Source organism: Siphateles boraxobius, unplaced genomic scaffold (assembly GCF_051911475.1).
Source record: "Siphateles boraxobius isolate OS27281-9 unplaced genomic scaffold, OSU_SipBor_1 53, whole genome shotgun sequence".
NCBI classification, from domain to species: Eukaryota; Metazoa; Chordata; class Actinopteri; order Cypriniformes; family Leuciscidae; genus Siphateles; species Siphateles boraxobius.
Window position 1 is genome coordinate 3,426,082 of NW_027509175.1, and position 22,815 is coordinate 3,448,896.

Genomic DNA, 22,815 nt, shown 5'->3' on the forward strand with positions numbered 1-22,815 from the left:
AGATAGATAGACAGCCATGTTGTGTAAACTGTGATAATGATATTTTTTTCTTGAGCAAAAAAAGAAAACATATTGGAGTGATATGCGAAGGATTGTGTGACACTGAAGACTGTGTGCAGCAATCATGCAGCTTTCAATAATTCAGCTCACAGAAATAAATTACATTTTAATATATATTGAAATACAAAACAGCTGTTTTAAATTGTAATAATGTTATATATATATATATATATATATATATATATATATATATATATATATATATACTCAAGGTTGTGCGTGTTGTGGCTTCACAAATGCTTTGCTGCATACCTGGGTTGTAACGAGTGGTTATTTCAGTCAAAGTTGCTCTTCTATCAGCTTGAATCAGTCGACCCATTCTCCTCTGACCTCTAGCATCAACAAGGCATTTTCGCCCACAGGACTGCCGCATACTGGATGTGTTTCCCTTTCCACACCATTCTTTGTAAACCCTAGAAATGATTGTGTGTGAAAATCCCAGTAACTGAGCAGATTGTGAAATACTCAGACCGGCCCGTCTGGCACCAACAACCATGCTACTCTCAAAATTGCTTAAATCACCTTTCTTTCCCATTCTGACATTCAGTTTGGAGTTCAGGAGATTGTCTTTGCCAGAACCACACCCCTAAATGCATTGAAGCAACTGCCATGTGATTGGTTGATTAGATAATTGCATTAATGAGAAATTGAACAGGTGTTCCTAATAATCCTTTAGGTGAGTGTATATATGCAGTCCTGGTGAGCATAAGATACTTTTTCAAAAACGATAATATCCTCACCTTGTGACCCTCAATTGTGTTTCTGGAAAATGGTGGTGTGAAGTAATGCTGTTCATGACCTTCTTGCAGCAACGTATTGCCTTTCTAAATTATTGTGTGGCAGGATTTAGTTGGAGGAGTTGATTCGCTGTGTGCTGGAAGTGAGCTGGTGATGAAATGCAGTATCAAGCTCTTGCTGTCAGATCTTGTTTTCATACTCTCTCTCCATCCCTCCACCCTTCTCCGCTAACCTGAGGCATCCCGCTGTTTGCCACGAGGTCCCTGCTCAGATGATTGAAATTGGGGGACAGGGAAATAATCCGTGCATGGGCTGTTCTCACGCACGACTCCAGCTGTGTGCTCCTTTCTCCACTGAACACCTCCTCCAGAGGCCAAAGAACTGAGAGGACATTGAGAGAACACAGCATCTGCTTTTTGTCTTATTGACTTTTCATTTTTAGAAGTGTAGAGTGCATAATGAATGGCTTCTCTGCTTTGAGAGAGTGGGAGATGATTTCATTAGCATTGGTTGACAGAAAGGACATGAGTAAGAGATGCTCTGGGGGGGGGCGGACAAGGACAACAAGAAGGCACGTGTGACGTTGGGGACTCAGGTGTGGCACAGGGGCACTGCCAGTCTTCTGACTACACATTCTTTCCAAAACGTTGTCAGTTAGCATTTCCATCCATTTTAAAGGCAATTCGCTGTCTTAATAAATTCAGCCCACCCATGAAATTGATTTTCCATTGGCTGAAAAAATGTTCTCTTCTATTTAGTGCCTCATCACTTGCTGACATGTCATCTGAACTGTTATGACCATTCATGTATTGTCAATTATGCTTTATAAGATATATATACAACAAAAGTTATAGATTGTGAAATTAAGCTTAAGATTGTTAGCTTAACATGCCAGTTTCATCAGAAACCCACTGATAAATTTACGGTAAACTACCAGCAACTAATTTTTTTTATGGTATGGCATAATGGTGCTTTCATATTGTATACTTATATAACCATGTAGTTCATTAAATGATATGATGTTAATATACTAAGCTTAATTAAACTACCAAAACCGGTTTTTTTCCTTAAAGGGATAGTTCATCCAAAAATGAAAATTCTGGCAGTATTTACTCACCCTCATGTTGTTCCAACCCCGTAAGACCTTCGTTCATTTTCGGAACACGAATTAAGATATTTTTGATGAAATCTGAGAGCTGGATCACTCCTCCATAGGCTTCTTCAGGGATTGAAATTGCAGGCCCTGAAAAGTTATTAAAGACATCGTTAAAATAATCCAAGTGACTACAGTGACTCAATCTTAAATTTATCAAATGACGAGAATACTTTTTGAGCGCAAAAAAGGTGGATGATAAAAATACAGTTGGTAAAATATGAAACCCACATAATGAAATCAGAGTTTATCGTAAGTGGCCTGCCCATTACACATAACATAATGCAATAAACATTAACTAAACAACATAAAATCACCAAGCATATATGGTAAGATAACTTACAGCTAACCAATTAACAGGTCTGTAGCATTTTTAGTTAGCTAGTTTTTGTTTGTTTTTTTTCTGTAAAATTGACAAGCATTTTTACAACCAACATAAATCCTAAAGTGTTTTTTGTGGGATTGTTTAGCACACTGCTAGCCAGTTCATGTTCAATTAGGCATTGTTATAAATACATTAAAATGCTCAATTTTTGTAACTACTTTCTGTTTGATTATGCATTTAAAATGGTTACTCCATTGACATTCTATGCAGACTGAATTCAACAGACTGACTAAATTTTTCATGAAAGCATATCATCAAGGGCTAACAAGATCAAGCTAACCAGCCAAAAATGATCCATTGGTTTGCTAAATTGTTATTTATTGCTTCACATGACATTAAAAGGGGCATTTACAATAACAGTGATTTGCTTGGCGAATTTCGGCTGTTAAATTTAAGGACAAAATCTATTCTAGATCAAGTTATGTATGTACAGTATGCATTTAGATTTCAGTCAGTCAAGAAGAGTTCAACATAATATTATTTCAAAAGTTTGTATTCCATTGCATCCACTGCAGGGCATAAGAGATCCAATTTAAATGGAGATCTACCTGGAAGTTTCAAAACAGCCACCTCAAAGTGCTTCAATCACCAATTATAAGTTTCGTGGCACCAAAAATCCAGTGATTTGAATGATTAGTTCCAAGTAATTAATCACGATAAGAATACATTGGAAAAGTGTGCATGCATGTAGAGGAACATTTAGAAATTTAATGTGCTGTTTTATGTTGTGTAATTTAGCAAGAATAAATTGCTAGTTTTAAATGAATATCATCATTTGCAATGCCACATTGCCGCTTAGAGGTAGTGAGCTTAAACCCTCCATAGAGAGAGAGAGAGAGAGAGAGAGAGAGAGAGAGAGAGAGAGAGAGAGAGAGAGAGAGAGAGAGAGAGAGAGAGAGAGAGAGTGAGAGGACCTAAAGGACATATGGAGATTAATGCGTACAAATACACGCATCAGTCTTCAGGGCTGTGTTGGCTGATTATGACAACAGCTTTGATTATTTATGTCTTTACACTGTTCACAAACCACACCCAGACACATGTACACACACCCACTGATTAATGCAGGTGCTCAAAATGCACTTATTTCTTCTTTTTATTGATGCGGGTTATCCGGTTCAGATAAATAATTTATCTTTCTTACTTTTTTTTTTCTTCTTTTCTGTTTTGCTTTTATTTTGTGCACCAGTTCTCTGCAAGCTATTTCTCTTGAAACCTTCGAAAGATTAAAGGATTTTTGTTTTGCTGTTGTTTGTTAAGAGCCCCTATGTTTTTGTTTGTTTGTTTTTTAAAATAGAATGGATGTGGACATGTCATTGCTTTGCATCAGCTGAGATTGTTTATATGGTCAAATTAATTTAGATCAGAACCTCCATGTTTTATATTAACTGCATTCTGGACATATGTTCACCCTCATCCAAGTCCGGCTACTGCCAATTGCTATAACTGGAATGATAATGAAGCAGCCCGTGATTTACAGCCCATTAATATTTGGCTATAGAGAAAATTGTAAAACAGGGGTCTTTAAACTTATTTTATGCCATGGACCCCCAAATTTGATGATTAACTTTGTGAAGGGACTCCCTAAAATAAAAAAGGTAGCTTTATATTTCCATGTAGAAACACTTAATTTATACTGTGGAAACTGTGGAAACATTGCTCTATGATACATTATTTTTATTATATTAAATTGAATTATATTATCCTATATTATATTATATTATAAAATTATGTTTATGGTTTTACTGTTAATTTTTCCATCCTATGCCACGGAAGGCCTTGACTGGTCACCCAAGACCTTTCAAGGCTTTCCTTGAAGTATTTTTTTAACTGACAAATTTAGAAAATGCCAGTTTAAAAAAAAATGCAACAAGCATCTTTTCATTTTAACACCATCTAATTTTCCACAGCAAGGTCATATATTCTTGCCATTTTACTCCTATGTAAGCTTCCATTTCCTCCAACCTCAAATGAGTGGTACATCAATTTCAATTAATATTCAAGAGCAGGCCATTAATATCCGTTGCATATCATTTCTCATTTAAACCACCTGGATAAGTGGAAGGATCCAAGAGGTGGTGCAGTCTGGATGGCTTTATGAAAGTGAGGATGTCCTTGTGTAAATATTGAGTGTTTAATCCTTACATGTACATTCACTGAGAATCACTAAAGTAATCAAGCACTCAAACCTTGAGCTCTTGAATTATGCGAATAAATCTGAGGTAACAACTTGTTGTGAACAACATGGCTTAATCATGAATAACCAAATGTAATTAATATTTAGTTTTTTTTTAATATATAATTGTGTTTTATATAATCAAAGTATTCAGTAATCACCTTTGCAATTACATATTCAGCCACTAGTCACAATCTGTGGAATACAATCAAAACAAAAGCACATGGGAATTAAACAGTTGTTAAGCAGTAGTCATTCACTCCAATTGTATATGCTACCAAAATTATCCTTTTTTTTTTTCAGTCTCCCCAACATGATCTTATGCAGCAATTTCAATCAGTCCAATCTTTTAGATCTGGGGTTTTAGGGCATTTCCAGTTGCGTAAAATCATACTGGCAGCTGTGATGCAACCAATGCTATCTCACGACCAATTCGTATATATTTTATGATTCGTACTTCCTAATTCCTAATTCGTACAGATTTGTATGACTTCGCTTGTACGAATTTGTACGATTGTCTAAACCCCAGTGATGGGTAGGTTTAGGGGCGGGTCAGGGGTAGGTCATTCGTATGAATTCACACGAATTGGGCAACTTGTAAAATACGTATGATTGAGCAGATATCGTATGAATTTGTATACGAGTGAGGTAAGATATATCATTCTTAATAAGGGTAAATGCATTTTTTGCTATATTGGGTAACACTGATTTATCTCCAAGAACGCATAGTCGTGGTTCCACAGGTAAATTAGACCCCATCCACTCGTCTAATCAATATTTTTTCATTTAATGTGTATGTTTTTACCACCGAAACTTTAATTTTATCGTAATTGTAAGATGTTAATGTTTGGTATTAGAGATATTTAACTTTGTGCCACTTTTAAGACGTATTATTGTTTTATATCTGCAACCATGTGCAATTATCCATTTAATCAAATTTCCACATATAGAATCATTGCTTGCTTATTCATTTTGGCCATGTTAAATCAGTATTTGTTTTAAAATAATTTACACTTTTTTTTTTTCTTCTGGTGGATACAGAAACATATTGGGCTTTCTGATGCTCCGCAAACTCACAAATCAAAATGTTAAGTATCAGAGCTCTTTTTTACTGAATGAAGGACAAAATAAAGACACATCTGTCCCTTCATTATCCTGTGGTATGATGCTGTCACATCTTTTCTGAAGATGATCATGCTCTATAGTGGATCTATAAGCACATCTCTGGCCACTGCTGTGCAGTGATATTGTCAAGAGAGGATTAATCAAATACAAGTATAAATTAACACTTTATTAGCATTCACTTATCTTGGTCTCATCAGCATAATCAAAATTAGCCTTTCCTTATCCTAAGGCACGTTTTTAATCACTATCTCACATAATTCATGTAGATTCAACTTTTTTTATTTCCCTTTTTCCCTCAAAAGATAACAAATGATCTAAAACTTTAAACGATATGCAACATATCTTGCTAATTATAAAATAAAAGAATGATAATCAATTAATTAATGAACAGCGTGCTTATATATATATATATATATATATATATATATATATATATATATATATATATATATATATATATATATATATATATATGTAACATAATCATGCCCAGTTTGTAAGCTTGGGTAATTACAAATCTGATACCGTGCCTGTTCGAGGGAGTTCCTCAGGGTTCAGTGTCGGGTCCAATTTTATTTAAAATTGACATGCTTCCACTTGGGCAGATCATCAGGAAATGTGGTCTTGGGTATCACTGCTACGCGGATGATACGCAGATTTACATCACCACTAGTCCTGGTGTCCATTGCATATTAATAGCTTTGCATAGTTGTCTAGCAGAGATCAGTATATGGATGCAGAATAACTTCCTGAAGCTGAACGGCTCGAAAACGGAATTGATGCAGATTGGTACAGTGGCGGCTACTCGTAAGGCCGAGCAGATTAGTTTGATTGTTGACTCTAGCATGGTAATTCCCACTTCACATGTGCGGAATCTCGGTGTAATTTTTAATCCACAGTTAACATTTAAAGCACATATAAAACACATCTCTAAAACTGCTTTTTACCATTTGAGAAACGTTACTCGACTCAGACCTTTTCTATCTTTTGCAGACACAGAAAGGCTTATACATGCCTTCATTACAACTAGGTTAGATTATTGTAATGCCTTGTTCTCTGGCCTTCCAGCTAAATCTCTGAGCAGGCTACAGTACATTCAAAATGCTGCCACCCATGTGTTCACTCATACTTCTCCTCGTGAATACATTACACCGGTGCTTTTAAAGTTGCACTGGCTTCCCATATGCCTTCATTACAACTATAGGTTATATTATTGTACTGCCTTGTTCTCTGGCCCTCCAGCTAAATCTCTGAGCAGGCTACAGTACATTCATAATTCTGCTGCCCGTGTGCTCACTCGTACTTCTCCTTGTGAACACATTACACCGGTGCTTTCACAGTTGCATTGGCTTCCCATAAGTGCGAGAGTTGATTATAAAATTCTTATTTTAACATACAAAATGTTGTAAATAATTTGTAGAAAAGGCTCTTTCCCCCATGGTCTTGAGATTACAGCACACTTGAGCTTAGAAATTCAAAAGAACAGCATTATAAATAAATTTACTCTAGTATGTTTAACTTACTACATTAGTCAAACAAATTTTTTATGTTAGTTCAACTTATTATTTATTTTTATTAATTTACTGAGACTTTATTTTCGATGTACTGAAGCCTGCACAGATATTTAGCTGGAGGGCCAGAGAACAAGGCAGTACAATAATCTATATGGGACTGCACCAGAGTATCTTTGTGATCTCATTAGCTCTTATACTCCATCACGTTCTCTCCGTTCTGCTAACTCTCTTTTACTACATCAGCCTTCAATGTAAGCTCAAGACCATGGGGGAAAGAGCCTTTTCATACAAAGCCCCCAAGCTATTGAATGTTTTTCCTCTTACCATCAGAAATGCACCAACGTTGGGACACTTTAAAATGTTGATTAAGGCACATTTATTTAAGGCTGCTTTTCTTTAATTACTTGTTTTATTGCCCTTGAAGTTTCTGTTTATTTTACTGTAGTGCTTTGGGTTTAAGAAAAGCGCATTACAAATAAAATGTATTATTATTATTATTATTATTATTATTATTATTATTATTATTATTATTATTATTATTATTATTATTATTATTATTATTATTATTAATATTATTATTATTATTATTATTATTATTATTATTATTATTATTATTATTATTATTATTATTATTATTATTATTATTATTATTAGTATTATTAGTATATATCTGTGAATTAAAAAAATACTTCAAGATCTAAAGATGAGCTCTACATTTGTTCCTTTCGGTCTCTGAAAAAATTAAGATTAACATTGTTTGATATGTTATAATAGAAAATTCAAAAGAACAGCATTAGGTTGAAAATAAATTTACTCTAGTATGTTTAACTTACTACATTAGTCAAACAAATGTTGTATGTTAGTCCAACTTATTTTTTTTTTAAATTAATTTACTGATACTTTATTTTCTTACGTTCAAACAAGCAGTTTTGTTCATAATTATACACAATGTATACAATGAACAAATAAGAAAAGACTTGTTTCAGTACTGACATTAATATTGATCACTGAGTGCCCACAGCCTAAAGTGCTACTCTTCTTCATAATGGCAACCATAAAAAAAAAAACAAAAAAAAAACATTACTGTATTTACTGCTATTGTTGCGTAACATTTTAGTGAGATATAATTGAATGTTCAATAAACAGAAACAACCAATGCAATGTTATAACAGGTAGTACTGGGTACAATTTACTAGAAAAATGCAGTGTGAACAAGTTACAAAACAAATAAAATATAAAAATGAAAGTCAAAACCAAAGAAAAAAAGAAAATATCAAAACCAAACAATTCCCATAACTAATAACCCAAACCCTCTAAACTAACTATCCAAAAAAAAAAAAAAATTAGAAACATAACTTAAGTCATCAGCGTATATAACACATTGCATAAACTATGCTAACTAAAACCAAAAAAACTAAAAAAGTGGCGACCACTCTTACCCTAACTAACAATGGACATACTTCCTGTAGATTTTTGAAAATTGCTTTAAGAACACCAATCCACGAAATTAGAAAATGGTTATAAAGCAGCAATGTGTATTAAGCTAAACAAGTAGTAAATGCAGATTTAGTTAATTAACAACTCAAACATGATCAAGTGGCAAGACAAACACTGTGTTCGTAACTTTGGCTAATCAAGAACAAATATTCTCATCTACACATCTACACACACTCAGGATGCACTTGGCACAAGACTTAATTGCTAATGCTGAATAAGCAGAGTGAATAGTAACTAGTGCTATACATGTCAGTAACCAAAGTACGAACCCAAAGATATTTTGAAATTCAAGATCACATAGCAAACACATTAAAAGACATTCATAGCGGACTATGAGGCAATGCTTGACTGCAAGAACAGAGTTGAGTGAAGTCTGACGCTGATATGGCTCAAGCAGACAAACAGGGACTTTTATCCAGTTAGCACACCAGCGGATTGATCGAGTGTCGTGTCATCACAACTATGATTGACAGTCAAGTTGTACAATGATTGTGAACCTAAAAGCAGAATATAGAAACAGTGGAGAAGAGCAAGAGAGGGAAATGAATAAAAAAAAAAAAAAAACACTAGTCTACAGAAACTACTCTAAATGTCCAACATAACTGAACATTAAACACTAACATAAACTACCAGCATCTGTCCCTTTACTGAAAAGACATAAAATAACACTTAATCCCTCAAATGACTCTCCTAATGCAGTCCCTTGAAAAGAATGCTGGGAACTACAGATCCACTGCCCAGTTAGTTGTCAACAAAAAATATTCATGAATGTAGTTTTAACACAAATTAATTGAGGAAACTTCAGTTTTAAATATATTAGTTGGATTGAACACAACTGAATTTGTGCAAAATGTAAAAAAATCATGTTACTTAAGCTCATTTTAATTAATTGAACTGAACAAAAGGCAAACAGTAATTTAACTTTAATGAACAAAACTGCATGCATTTTGCGGAAGAACTTTATTTTTGTCTCTGAGTGACTTTGCGGATGAATATGGTTGTTTTACTGCTCATAAAACATTCATTACTAGACTTAAGAGACATAACCATTTTAGATTGAAAGGATCTCAAGCTTACTAGCTGAAGACATTACTGTATATACCCATTAATTGACACGGTACTTCCTTTAACATAAATTCCAGCACTGCACTACAACAACCACAATGCAATTAACTTTCACAGTACATAATGCTTTACCATTAACTCTGCTGGAGAGTTACATATGACAATTTATCTGTTCAAGAAAATACCTAACCTGTTGAGTAATAAAAATGTCATCTCTGTGTCCTTTTTACAACATTTAAAATCCCTGTTTTCAACATCTCCCAAAAGCAAAGTCAATGTTGATTCTAGTTTTAATACGAGCTGTGACGTGTTCTCATTTTGCCAGCAGACTCTCCTCTGTTCTGTTTAAAACAAGGTATTCCCCAAGGGTTTGAAATTTAGCTGCTCTTTGTCTACATTTCTCACTCGTTGCGACAACTAACCTTTGTCACTCCCACCATACGCCTGTCAAAGTAGCCGGAGCAACTTTTCTTTATTTATGATTATGACGAGACGCATAGACGAGTGAGTAAGTGCTCAGTTTTGTGTGAAAAGCATCCCGCTCTGTCTAAAATATACAGTTGGACTGGTGGTGGAACATTAAAAATAATTTGGTGGAGTTTGACTGGTGACCCAAAGGTTGCTGGTTCGATTCCAGTACTGGCAGGAATATGACTGAGGTGTCTTTGAGCAAGGCACCTAACCCTCAATCGCTCCCCGGGCGCCACTCAAGGCTGCCCGCTTCTCCGGGTGTGTGTATCCACGATTGCAGTGTGTGTGTGTGTTCACTACTCACTACTCTGCTCCTAATGTGTGTGCACTTACTTGGATGGGTTAAATGCAGAGGTCAAATTCCAAGTATGGATTACCATACTTGGCCATCACGTGTCACTTTCGCACTTATAACATGCTTACCATAGTGAATCAGGGTAAGACAAAAACATGTTTTGGAAGAAGGATTGATTATATATTGACACATGTTCTAAATTGTGTTCATTCGAACAACAACAAAAAACAAAAAGTTACATAGTGCACCTTTAAACATGAAAAGACAACCATTAGGATGAAAGCATACTAATTGTGCATTTTTATTTTTTTATTTTTTATAAATATGTGAAAGTGGGGACACTGCTGTGCAACCAGGTATATTTAATATAGTTTCTTCTCAAAGAAAATTGTAGAAATGTTTCATATTTACTTGTTAATCTCAAGGTTAATAATTAATTTAATGTGAATGTGAAGTACTGAGGCTTAGTCTGCGGACAGATCACATTTTTGATAAAATGAGAGAAATTCAAACAGATTATTAGATCAATAGATTGATTGTGTAGATGTTGAGGACAATTAGCTGGTTGAAGTTCTGAGACACTCGTTGTCCCATTTATCAAAACATTGTATCTCTCTAATGTACTATCCAATAAGGTGTAAACTGGTAAATATAAAGGAAGGCATGTTGGAAAAATTGGCCAAATTAAATCCCCAAATTTGCATTATTTTAGGCTTTAATGGACTGCTTTATTTGCCATAGGGCGCTTGGAGAAAGGGCAGGATGTCTGTTAAGTACAAATACTGAAAAAAGTAAGAGGACAGGCAATGAATGCATGAAGAGCTAGAAAGACAATAGAAAGGCGAGAGTAGGCTTTAGGAAAAAAAAGAGAAGTTTACTTTCTGTCACGCACACACAATGCAGGCAAGCAAACAAAGCCAAGTTTGCTCTCCAAAGTCACCGAGGTCATGGAAGATATGATGGCTGAGTTGAATAATATAGTCAGTGAAGCCATTGCACTGTGTGTTTGGGGCAGTGCACTTAAAGATGCCGAGATTTCAGTGACACTGTTGTTTTTGGACCAAGTCATTTTTGGTGAATAAAGTCAATATCAGTTTCACATCAGCCCCCTGCATGAGACAAATACAAATTCAGCTCTTTCTCTAAGTCATAATCATGCATCAGGGTTTAAAGAAAGGCTTTCTGGTTACACTGTATTTGAAGGTGTCCTTGTTGCATATGCTTACTATAGGATTATTACTAGTAGAAAGAAATTGCAAAACAAATCATTACTGGCTTTCCATATTCCATATACATATTTCCACTATAATACATAGTTTGTGTTTCTTTATGTTGATATCACTTACAAAAAAATATTCCATACATTTTTTTTTCTCCCACAAGATTTGAGGTTGTTGGTTGTTGTCTCTGGATAATGTCATGTTTGAGACGCTTTCCATGGGCCGTTAATAGGATTTTTTTTTGTGTGTCTTTTTCACAACAAATTATGACTAATTACAGTTGAGTGAGAACATGTGGAAAGGTTCTTTTCATACATGCCATTTTATTTGCTAAATTCTTTTGCTGCATACAACTTGGCCAGAATAAAATGTGTTTCATAACATATTTTGGGGTCTTGTGATCAAGGACTTCATCAGGCAAATGGACTGAAAGATTAGTAATTTTATTTTTAGGACAGATGTTTACTCAAGAGACTTGTATTAATTACTGTAAGTGTATTGTACACATACATCTATAATTTGACACTGTAGTAAGTCTTTAAACACCCTGGAAACAATGAGAAGCTGTTCTAATATTAACTCTGTTTAGAAACATAGTGAGTTGCCTTTTTGTCATTGTCAACATTTGGAGCTGTTTTCTAAAGCAGCATAATAACTGGAATTGAAATTTAACTTAAATTAAACTTGTATTTATTTACGTTTATAGCGCTGGATAAAAAAATACAATAAAATAATTATCATCATCGTCATCCACCATCTTGGATATTTTTTTAATACTCTATGTCTAGTACAAGAAGACCTTTCCTGATTGAATGAGGTTAATGTGGGCCGCAAAAGTTATGTTCTTGTTTCTCAAGGCCTTATTCTTTCTTTTCTTTTTCTGCAGGCTCAGAGATGGTAGAAGCCCAGTGTCAGCGGTTCGAGGTGAGAAGCAGTGATGGCGAGAGAGTTCTCTTCTCTGCTGATGAAGAGGAGATCAGTATTGGCACAGATAAACTGAGGGTCACAGGTATCACATACACATACACACTCACATATGCATCCAACATTCACCCATGATCCAGCATTATGGCAACGTGCTTTCAGATGATAGATGCCCATTTCTGTTTTTGATATGTCACAGCCTCTTTATTTTACCTGTCCGTCAACAATAAAATGATTAACTGATTGCTATGCATTTAATTCTTTTAATTTAAGTAACCTTTGACCATTGCATCAGAGTCATGTGTGTGATAGGGAGAGATGTGTCAAATGTGCGATATTGCTTTCATACAACAGTTCAATAAAATTAACAGTTGCTATGTTTGAATGAGGCCAAATAATTGATTGATTGTACAATCGGATTGAAAAGTCTTCATGTAAAGTTTATCCAATTATGCTCGATCGGAATTCAATTTTGATCGAATTGTAGACCTAAAAATAATCTAATCAAGAGGAGAATTTAAGTATGTTAACACTTGAATCTTACTAACTTTTCAATCTGATTAAAAATGGACTGTTCACATGTGGAGTGCACATTATTTAGTTCCTGAATTAATCAGTATTTTTAACAAATCACTTGAAATAATGATTCAGTGTGGCTTTTAACACTTGAAATAGTTAACCCTGGGTTATTCTAAACCATGGGTAAACTGAATCCTGAAATCTGAATCCTATTACTCATAATTTACCCGGATATAACAATTAATCCTGGGTATTCGTAAGATAACGTTTCACTCTGTGCACTCCCAAACTCTGGGTTAACACACATCCTTATTGGCATATTTGCAGTGCCAGTGTCACTGACTGGACGAATGCAGCATGCAAACTGTTTACATAAATGCTCTTTTGCTGAATGTACTATCAAAATATTTTCTGAAAGGACTATAAAGGTTAGAATGAATCTTTCTTATCTTTTTTGATAATTTTAACAAACAATTCATGGCTGCCAGATTTTTTTTGTTGCATGAATATCTGAACATGCAGTATATCAAAAGAAAGAAAAGAGCATCTGCCTAAAAAAATAAAAGTTTTATTCTAGCTTCATGCATTCTTTTATTCATCAACTCCTGAATGTGGTGCGTTTTATAAAATAAAATAAAAATCAACATTCTGAGCAAAAGCTGAGAAAATAATTTTTTACATATGCATATGATTACATATGATATTGCTTGTTTCTGTTTCTTCTTTGCCTGAAATAATACTAAAACAGATAACTATTTTGGTACTATTTCAGAAGATGTTACATGCCCCCTACTATTTAACAGTACAAAACAAGGAAAGCCGGAATTTTCTGTCAATGGTGGAGAAGCAGTGTCTCATAAATGACGGAAAGTTCCGTCAATGGCGGGAAAAGAGTTAATTACAAGCGTAAAACGTTCCTTTGCCCGGGGATAAAAGCAGATTTCAAAGCAACGATAGCCCAGGGTTAAGCGCAGTGTGAAAAGCAGTGACTCACTCTCTTACTTACTGGTGTAATGATGTAACTTACAGAAAGAGTCAATCAGATTGAAAGACTTCAGCTGGTGTGTAATTTTTCAGCACTTAATATTTTATTTTTAGTTATTAGAAAATACAATTAACATTTAATAACAAAACATTTAAATGTAATACAGCTTTTTATACACCATCCATTTTTTGAGCCAATTTTTTTCAAGATTTAAATATTTGCACACTTTATGTACTAGTAAACTGCCCTTACATTCAAATATATTTCACTCATGCAGGCCGCTCTTTCTCTTACTCTTATTTTTTCTTTCTTCTATTTCTGTCTGTGAGTGCATGCTGGGAGGTCAAGTGGAATAGCAAGAGGTCAGGGACAAAGAGGGCACATGCTCAGTAATTGAGCAGATCAGTCCATTAACTCTTTTCACAGAAAGACATGGGTAGAGAGAGGGATCAAGGGAGAGAAATAGTGAGAGAGAGAGAGAGAGAGAGAGAGAGAGAGAGAGAGAGAGAGAGAGAGAGAGAGAGAGAGAGAGAGAGAGAGAGAGAGAGAGAGAGAAAAAGAGAAAAAGATGCACAGAGCATGCATAAATGGACTATAGTGGTTCTTCAGAGGTGAGATTGAAAGGCTAAAATGTGTCAGAAAGAAGAACTGCCCTATAGAGGAAGTGAACGGAGAGAGTAAAGTGCTAAAGGAATATTTCAATCAAAAATTTGATTTCTGTCATCATTTACTTGTCATGTCATTCAAAATATTTGTTTATTCTGTGGAACACAAAATTAATATTGTAAACATTATTTAAAACTCCTTTTATTGTCTAATATGTGTTTTAAAGGAGTAAATTAAAGTTTAATTTTGGGTGAACTGTGCCTTTAAACTGTTCTGAACATGATTGTGGGGAAAATGAAGAGGAATAAAATAAACTAGGACAGCCCGAAACAAACAAAAAGATAAGCTTTCTTTTATATTTATTAGAACTCAAGTAACAAGTGCATTTTTAAGAAAAAATATGCTGTGCAATGGGGGACATTTCAAAATTTTCAGAAGTACAGATCTGGGGAACAGCACTCAAGTCTGCCCCTTCACGGCTCTTGTAATTTATCACTTGATGTTTTAAACCTCTGAGTATGAGGTACACTGCCTAACCCGAGTTACTTTATTAGTAGGCTAGTATACAGTAGAAGGTATAACAGAGCATTAGGTCGTAGATAAAGAGATCTGATAAGCCAGGTATATCAGTTCCATCACTGACCACATGTGTGTGTTTGAGTGTGGTGTGGTGTAAAGTACAGTACCTGTGAGCGCAGTTTACACCTGGTGTTGACACCCCTCTCAGATGACATGATTGTGAGCAGAGTCAGACAAAGTACATATAATATTTTCATCCTTGCTGAATACAAGTATAAATTTATTGAAAAAATATATTACTGACAGGGTACTGAATGGTATTGCACAAGTTCTTTGGTCATTTTAAAAGTTAAGTCTGCCTAGAAACTGACTAGTTGTTGATAATGATTCACAAAGTTGTATGACAATGTATATTTAAATGTGTTGTGTTGTGTTGTGTGTGTTTTTCTTTTCTTTTCAACACAACATGGTTCTAACCAAATGACTTGTCATTCTCTATTTTTTTCTCTTTATCTCGCTAGGCAACGAGGGAGTTGTGTTTAGTCATTCAGTGGAAACGCCACACGTTCGAGCTGAACCATTCCAAGACCTGAAGTAAGGCATGCTTTCTTAATGTATGACAATATCATTTAATAGGTTATTCACACTGAGAACCACAGAGGGGTGGGGGAGAGCTAGATAATGAGAAAAAGAAAGGGAACAAGACACAGAAGGATAGAGGAAAGTCATAAAACATGAACTTAATGAATGTCCACTTCCTAATTGTCCTTAGAAGCTTTATATCCTCAAAATTCAGTGACAAACTGTCCCATTCATACTCTGTTATGAGAAAGAGGACGCAACCTGTCTCACACACCCAATCCATCACCAGTGGATCAGCCAATCAGGTTGATCTAATCTCTTCCGTCTGCATTAGTCAATATCTGATTGGATGTCCAAAAGGTCACTAACACATCCCGAAGCTTCTCACTCCCCTAAACTCCGACATTATCACTACAGGAAATTATGTACTGCCATGATGGATGGAGTCACTTTAAGTGCAACAAGGCAGGTTACTGAGAGGAACTGAGAGCTTTTACCACCCAGTTGGGTTTGATGGAGCACTGCTGGGTGCTTTCCAATTGCAATATGAACTTGCTTAATGCAAATGCACCAGGATAACATCATCTTCATCGTTAGAAAAATTGGGGAAATTATTGGATTAATGGAGAGATGGTGACATCTTATACTAGACCTTCAGCTTTCAATGGGAGTGTTGACCCTTTTTAGTTCAATTCTTATTTTAATGCAAAACATTATCAGGATTTGATCCATTAAGGGGTCGAAGTTTGGCTAGTTAGCATGGTCGACTAGCCCCTGCTGGTCCATGCTGTAACTACACCATTTTGTGTAAAATATTTTCCATCTTGTTCTATTTATAGCCGTGTATGAACTTTCTGATGTTATAATAAACCAGCAGCCTACACTAGATAATATTCTACATGCGATCAGTAATTGTTAAATAAGACACAATTTTTTGTGTGAAAAAAAATAGTTTGCTTCATTTAAAGTTAGTGTTATGCCAGTTCTGCTAGCATCTAGAAGTTGTCACAATTATTTTAAGGATTTAGGCTCAAGTCTCAGCTGATTCTGTTTCTTCATGTAATCCCAGATTTATTCAATGATTAAGTAAGATCACATTTAATCAATGTAATCCCAGACCTAATCAATGATTAAGTAAGATCACATTTAATCAATGTAATCCCAGACTTAATCAATGATTAAGTGAGGTCAGATTTCTGTGTGGGTCATACCGTCTGTTGTCATACACCATGTAGATATAGAAAACTCACTGGATTATTACAGTATTTGCAAATGGAATATTTGGACATCTAAAATTGACTTCCTACTGCAACTAAAGAAAAAGCTAATTAAGTCTTAACGGAACACTCCACAGTTTTTTGAAATAGGGCTTATTCACCGTCTCTCCTACATTAAGATAGTTTGGCAAAAGCATTTTTGTCTCAGTGCATGCATTGTCTTAGATTGGCAGCCCCAACACTAGCTTAGCTTAGCATAATGAATGGAATCCTATGTTGTCAGGTAGCATGTTGTGGGTAAAAGTGGTAAAAAAAACAAAACAAAAAAAACACTAATTACTTCTTGTGGCCTGCGTATTCACAACGAGTACATCTAGCAATGCAGATTAAGACTAGGCGATTTCCTAGGCAGATATTGACTTGGGACTATATTGAAGGGAATCACAGGCGAAACACTGCTACTTGGGCGCAGAGATATCACGCAACACCTGAAATCCGTCAACATACCAGCGTGACCTGCACCGAGTATCTTCGCTTTTGGATTGTGTTGAGTTTGAGAAGTTACAGCTACAGCAAACATGGTAATTGCCTGCATAGCAAAAGGTTATGAGAACAAGCAAAGGACATACACTCACACTACCAGTTCATCTTGGCTCTCATTCTCACGTCCTCTGTCTGTTGAGCGATCGCAACCTCCTCCTGTCGTTCTATATCCAAAGCATGCAGCTCCTCTTCCGAAATTCTCTGGTTCGTAGAGGTATGGTTCTGGATCTTGACTGTCTGAGAAGTCACCCTTTTCATCTCTCGCAAAATACGCCATGTTCATCACCATTCACTATGTCTACTGTAAGAAAAATAGCTAGCTACTATTCACGCCGGTATGTTGACGGAAGTTGGGGGATTTCCATAGGGGATTTCAGTATGAATTCAGCGCGATATGACTGCACCCAAGTAACTTAGCAGTGCTTCGCCTGTGATTTGCCCTAATATAGTCCCAAATCAATATCTGCCTAGGAAATTGCCTAGTCTTAATCTGCATTGCTATTTGTACTCGTTGTGAATACCCAGGCCACAATAAGTAATTAGGTTTTAATTTTTTAAATTTTTTTTTATCACTTTTACTCATGGCATGCTACCTGACAACATAGGATTCCATTCATTATGCTAAGCTAAGCCAGCGTCAGCACTGCCAAACTACGACAATGAATGCGCTGCGACAAAAACGCTTTTGCCCACCTATCTAAATGTAGGGGAAGCGGTGAATAAGCCCGATTTCAAAAAACGGTGGAGTGTTCCTTTAAAGATGAAAAATGTTGCCCCTTTTCACAAGATGTATTATAAATCTATGGTGTTGCACCGTTTTTGTGTGTGTCCCTTTAAATGCAAATGAGCTGCTGCTCCCCACCTCCGTTCAGAAGAGGCCGATCCTTTTACACAAGCTTCGGATACTTCAGCAATAAACAAACGCAAATTTCATTCTAATCTCAGAAATAACCCTTGGCGTAGAGATTTACAGAGAGACTCAGGAAGAGATTGTAACTTTTAGACACACCTGGACGTTTCTGAATGATCAGAGTTCTTTATAACAGCTGTGACATTTGTTGGTCAAGTAGTGTTCTGTGCTCGTCTGTGCAACAGCGACAGAACAGTTTGCTTGCTTTGCTCGATCTTTTGCCATTGCACTTGAACTATTTACACTGTTGTCGCTTGTGAAAACCAAATGGCGGTGCCGTGGTTGAAAACGTGCAGATTAAGGGGCGGTAATATTATAATAAGATCCCCTTCCTAGGTCAGAAGGGGAGCAGAATCAGATTGGCTTTTTTTGACATGCTTGCAAAGAAAGGCTTACCAAAACAAAGTTACTGTGTTGTCACTTTTCACATTTTCAGGGTTGGTAGATGCACATGGGACCCAATTATAGCACCTCAACACGAAAAAAGTCAGATTTTCATGATATGTCCCCTTTAAACTTTTCCATGTTAATCAGAGTTTTTGTCCTAATCAGCCACAACAGCGAAACGCAATGAGCGATAGGGAATTCTTTTTTAGAAACAGTTCTCTTTCTATTTCTACAACATCACAGCTGAAACAACAGCATACAAAGTATGACAATGATAATCTCAGGTACTGATTATGTGCTTTAGTTAGCCAATGTTAAAATAATTGAATGTGAGTTTGAATATCATTTTGCATGACCGTTATAGCCTTACTGAAAGTGGCAATTGATAATTCACCTCAGACCTTGAAAATAAATTTAAGGAAACAAGAACATTCAAACTTGTGAACAAACAAGTGTATTCTTTGAGGGTAATTAATAATGTGGGGGGAATGATATTTTGAAAGAGCAGTCAGAACTCCTTATGAAAGATTTCAATGAACTCTTTGAAACACTTGGAAGACTAAGGATTCAGTCGTTCATCAGTAGACCACTTGTAACAAGAGGAACTAAAATGGTTTCAGGGTTGCTTGGTCTAAATACATGGCTGCAAAAAACATGCAACATGAGACGACTGAACTTTGTTGACAACTTCAATCTTTTATTGGGTCAAAGACAACTGTTTAAACCAAACGGCCTACACCCAAACAAAGAGTGCAAAAGTGCTAAAGGACAATATCTACTTCTCCCTCCGTCATCTTTCAACAGTGTGTGCCACTGCACTCAATCAAAATGGCACACACTCAACTGGTGGATGTCTAAAAGACCACAGGACTTCACATCAGCATCTGAATGTGAATGCGATTGACATATCCCACACGGACAATGATAACACCAGGCAGCCACAACCACTGCTCACGGACACAATCTCAGCTGAGCGACTGCCCACAAAGTTTACTTCAGAGAGACTATGACACTAGAACAGCTTCTAGATTCTGCACCCAAGGACGACCTCCTGGGAAAAAAAGCGAGGGAAATCAGGGTAAATATTTCATCCTCTGATAACATGAGCCCCAGCCCCTCTCAGCAGACATGCTTTCCCTGTCTCTAGCATCTCCACTTCTGAGCTTCTCAGGGAAAATGGAGGAACTGGTGTATGCTGTAACAAAGCTCTCCCTCTATTGCTGTGAGCCCGCAGATACCAACCTAAAAGTGACGAGCCCTGCAACCACCAAAGCATCTGTATACTGTAAAAAAAATCTGTAGAAATTACGTTATTACTGGCAGCTGCTTGCCAGTAACTTACTGTAGATTTAAATTGATGTTATTTACTGGCAACAGTTTGTTCAAAGTTAAATGAACTTTAAACATTAACAAGTCTTTATCTTTACAGAATAAAACTAAAATAACAGCCTCATGCAAAGCATTCTGGGAACCAAAATCTGAAGGAAAAAAAACGTCTCAGGTTACTACTGTAACCATAGTTCCCTGAGAAAGGGAACGAGACGATGCGTCACTTGACGCTTTGGGAACGCCCCCAGCGTGCATGCGTCTGAGCATCAATGTCAACTAGTCCAATGGAAAGAATGAGCGTCACGGGCGGGTGACGTCATGACCAGGAAGGGATAAAGGCTCACCTGGTGAAACGCGGCATTAGCTTCAAAAAGTCGAAGCAAGCCGATCACAGGGAAGCAGGAAGTATGGCAGGGTGACGCATCGTCTCGTTCCCTTTCTCAGGGAACTATGGTTACAGTAGTAACCTGAGACGTTCCCTTTCGAGGGAACTCGCGATGCGTCACTTGACGCTTTGGGAACGAGATTACCCAAAACGCCAGAATTCCAAGTACCTGAGTGTCAGTCTGTTGGAACTAAGCACTAAGCACCTGAGAACCTGGGGCAGCATCCAGGTCCAAACTGTAAAACCTGACGAATGTGAGCGGTGAGGACCAGCCTGCCGCATCACAAACGTCTTGGAGGGAAACCCCAAATAACAAGGCTTTAGAGGCCGCCATACCCCTCGTTGAGTGAGCTCTGACCACCAAGGGACACGGATGGTCAGAGTACTCGTATGCAAGTGAAATAGCCTCGACTATCCACTTGCTAACCGTCTGTTTAGAAGCAGGAAGACCCTTCTTAGGTGATCCAAAGCAAATAAATAACTGGTCGGACTTCCTCATAGAAGATGTCCGATGAACATAAGTATCCAGTGCTAGCACTGGACACAAGAGGTTCAGCCTTTCCTGGTCCGCAGATGTAAAAGGAGGAGGACAGAAAGCCTGCAGCACGATAGGCCTCGGAATCAAGGTCGGCACCTTAGGGACGTATCCCTGTTTTGGATATAAGAATGCCTTGACCATCCCCGGTGCAAACTCAAGGCAAGTGGGGGAAACCGAAAGGGCCTGAAGGTCTCCAACTCTCTTAAGGGACGAAATAGCTAGCAGAAAGATAGTCTTAAGGGTAAGAAATTTCTCTGAAACCGAATCTAAGGGCTCGAATGGAGCCCTAGACAGGCCTTCTAGTACTAATGCCAAATCCCAAGCTGGCACCCTAGTGCGAGTTGCAGGCCTCAGCCTCAGTGTGCCACGAAGGAAACGTGTAATCAGGGGGTCTCGACCCAACGATGTACCCCCAACCAGGGCGTGGTAAGCCGCAATGGCCGCCACGTAAACCTTAAGTGTGGAAGGACATAAACCTGACGTAAAGCGCTCCTGCAAGAACTCGAGTACTGTGTTCACAGAACAGTTAACCGGATCCCACTGATGTCGGTGACACCATACAGAAAAAACTTTCCATTTCAGCGCATATAGTTTCCTAGTAGCTGGAGCTCTGGAGCTTAGGATGGTCTCAGCAGCCTCAGCTGAGAGACCACTCTCTATGAGTTGGCCCCCCTCAGAGGCCAAACCCACAGGTTCCAAATCTCTGGCCGAGGGTGAAATATTGTGCCCCCGGCCTGAGACAGAAGGTCTCTCCTGATCGGGATCTCCAAGGGAGGACCGTCTAAGAGATGGATCAGGTCCGCAAACCAGATCCGACTCGGCCAGCGTGGTGCTACAAGCAGTAGACTTATTCCGTACTGGCGGACTCGTTCCAGAACTCCTGGGAGCAGAGCAACAGGGGGAAATGCGTACAGACGTAGCCTCGGCCACGTCTGCACCATAGCATCCAGCCCCAGAGGGGCTGGGTGAGTAAGGGAGAACCAAAGTGGACAGTGCGTCGTGTGCTGAGACGCAAACAGATCCACCTCTGCTTGGCCGTAAAACTCCCAAATTTTCTCCACCGCCTCGGGGTGGAGTCTCCAATCCCCTGGCCTCAGCTCCTGCCTCGACAGGATGTCTGCCCCCACATTCTGGTCCCCAGGAATATACACTGCCCTCAGGGAGAGTACCTTCCCCAGAGACCACAGGAGGATCTGGTGCGCCAGTTTGCAGAGCGGACGCGACCGCAGACCCCCCTGACGGTTCAGATAAGAGACCACTGATGTGTTGTCTGTTCGTACAAGCACATGATGGCCCCTCAGGTCTGGGAGAAACTGTCTCAACGCATTGAAGACAGCCATCATCTCCAGGCAATTGATGTGCCACGAAAGATGATGACTTTTCCACAGACCCTGAACCGAGCGGCCTTCCATTACCGCTCCCCAGCCGGTGAGGGAAGCATCTGTCGAGATCGTAACACGATGGCAAAGAGCTCCCAATACCGGACCCTGGGTTAAGAACCAATGTTTCCTCCATATAATTAAGGCACGAAGGCACCGCCGCGTGACCTTGATCATACGAAGTGGGTTTCCCCTCGGGGAGAACCCTCTGGTCCTTAGCCACCACTGTAAAGGTCTCATGTACAGCAGGCCAAAAGGAATCACGTTGGACGCTGCCGCCAAGAGACCCAACA

General features: G+C 37.7%; 1 protein-coding gene across 1 annotated transcript in view; it reads left to right on the forward strand.

Annotated features, from left to right (window-relative positions):
- The window catches only part of sgcz (sarcoglycan zeta), a 218,742-nt gene that overhangs the window by 143,217 nt on the left and 52,710 nt on the right, over positions 1-22,815 (forward strand). The window contains exons 5-6 of the mRNA XM_077205055.1: positions 12,586-12,708; positions 15,774-15,846. Of these exons, the coding sequence (XP_077061170.1) occupies positions 12,586-12,708; positions 15,774-15,846 (196 nt within the window). The remainder of the gene's footprint in view (positions 1-12,585; positions 12,709-15,773; positions 15,847-22,815) is intronic.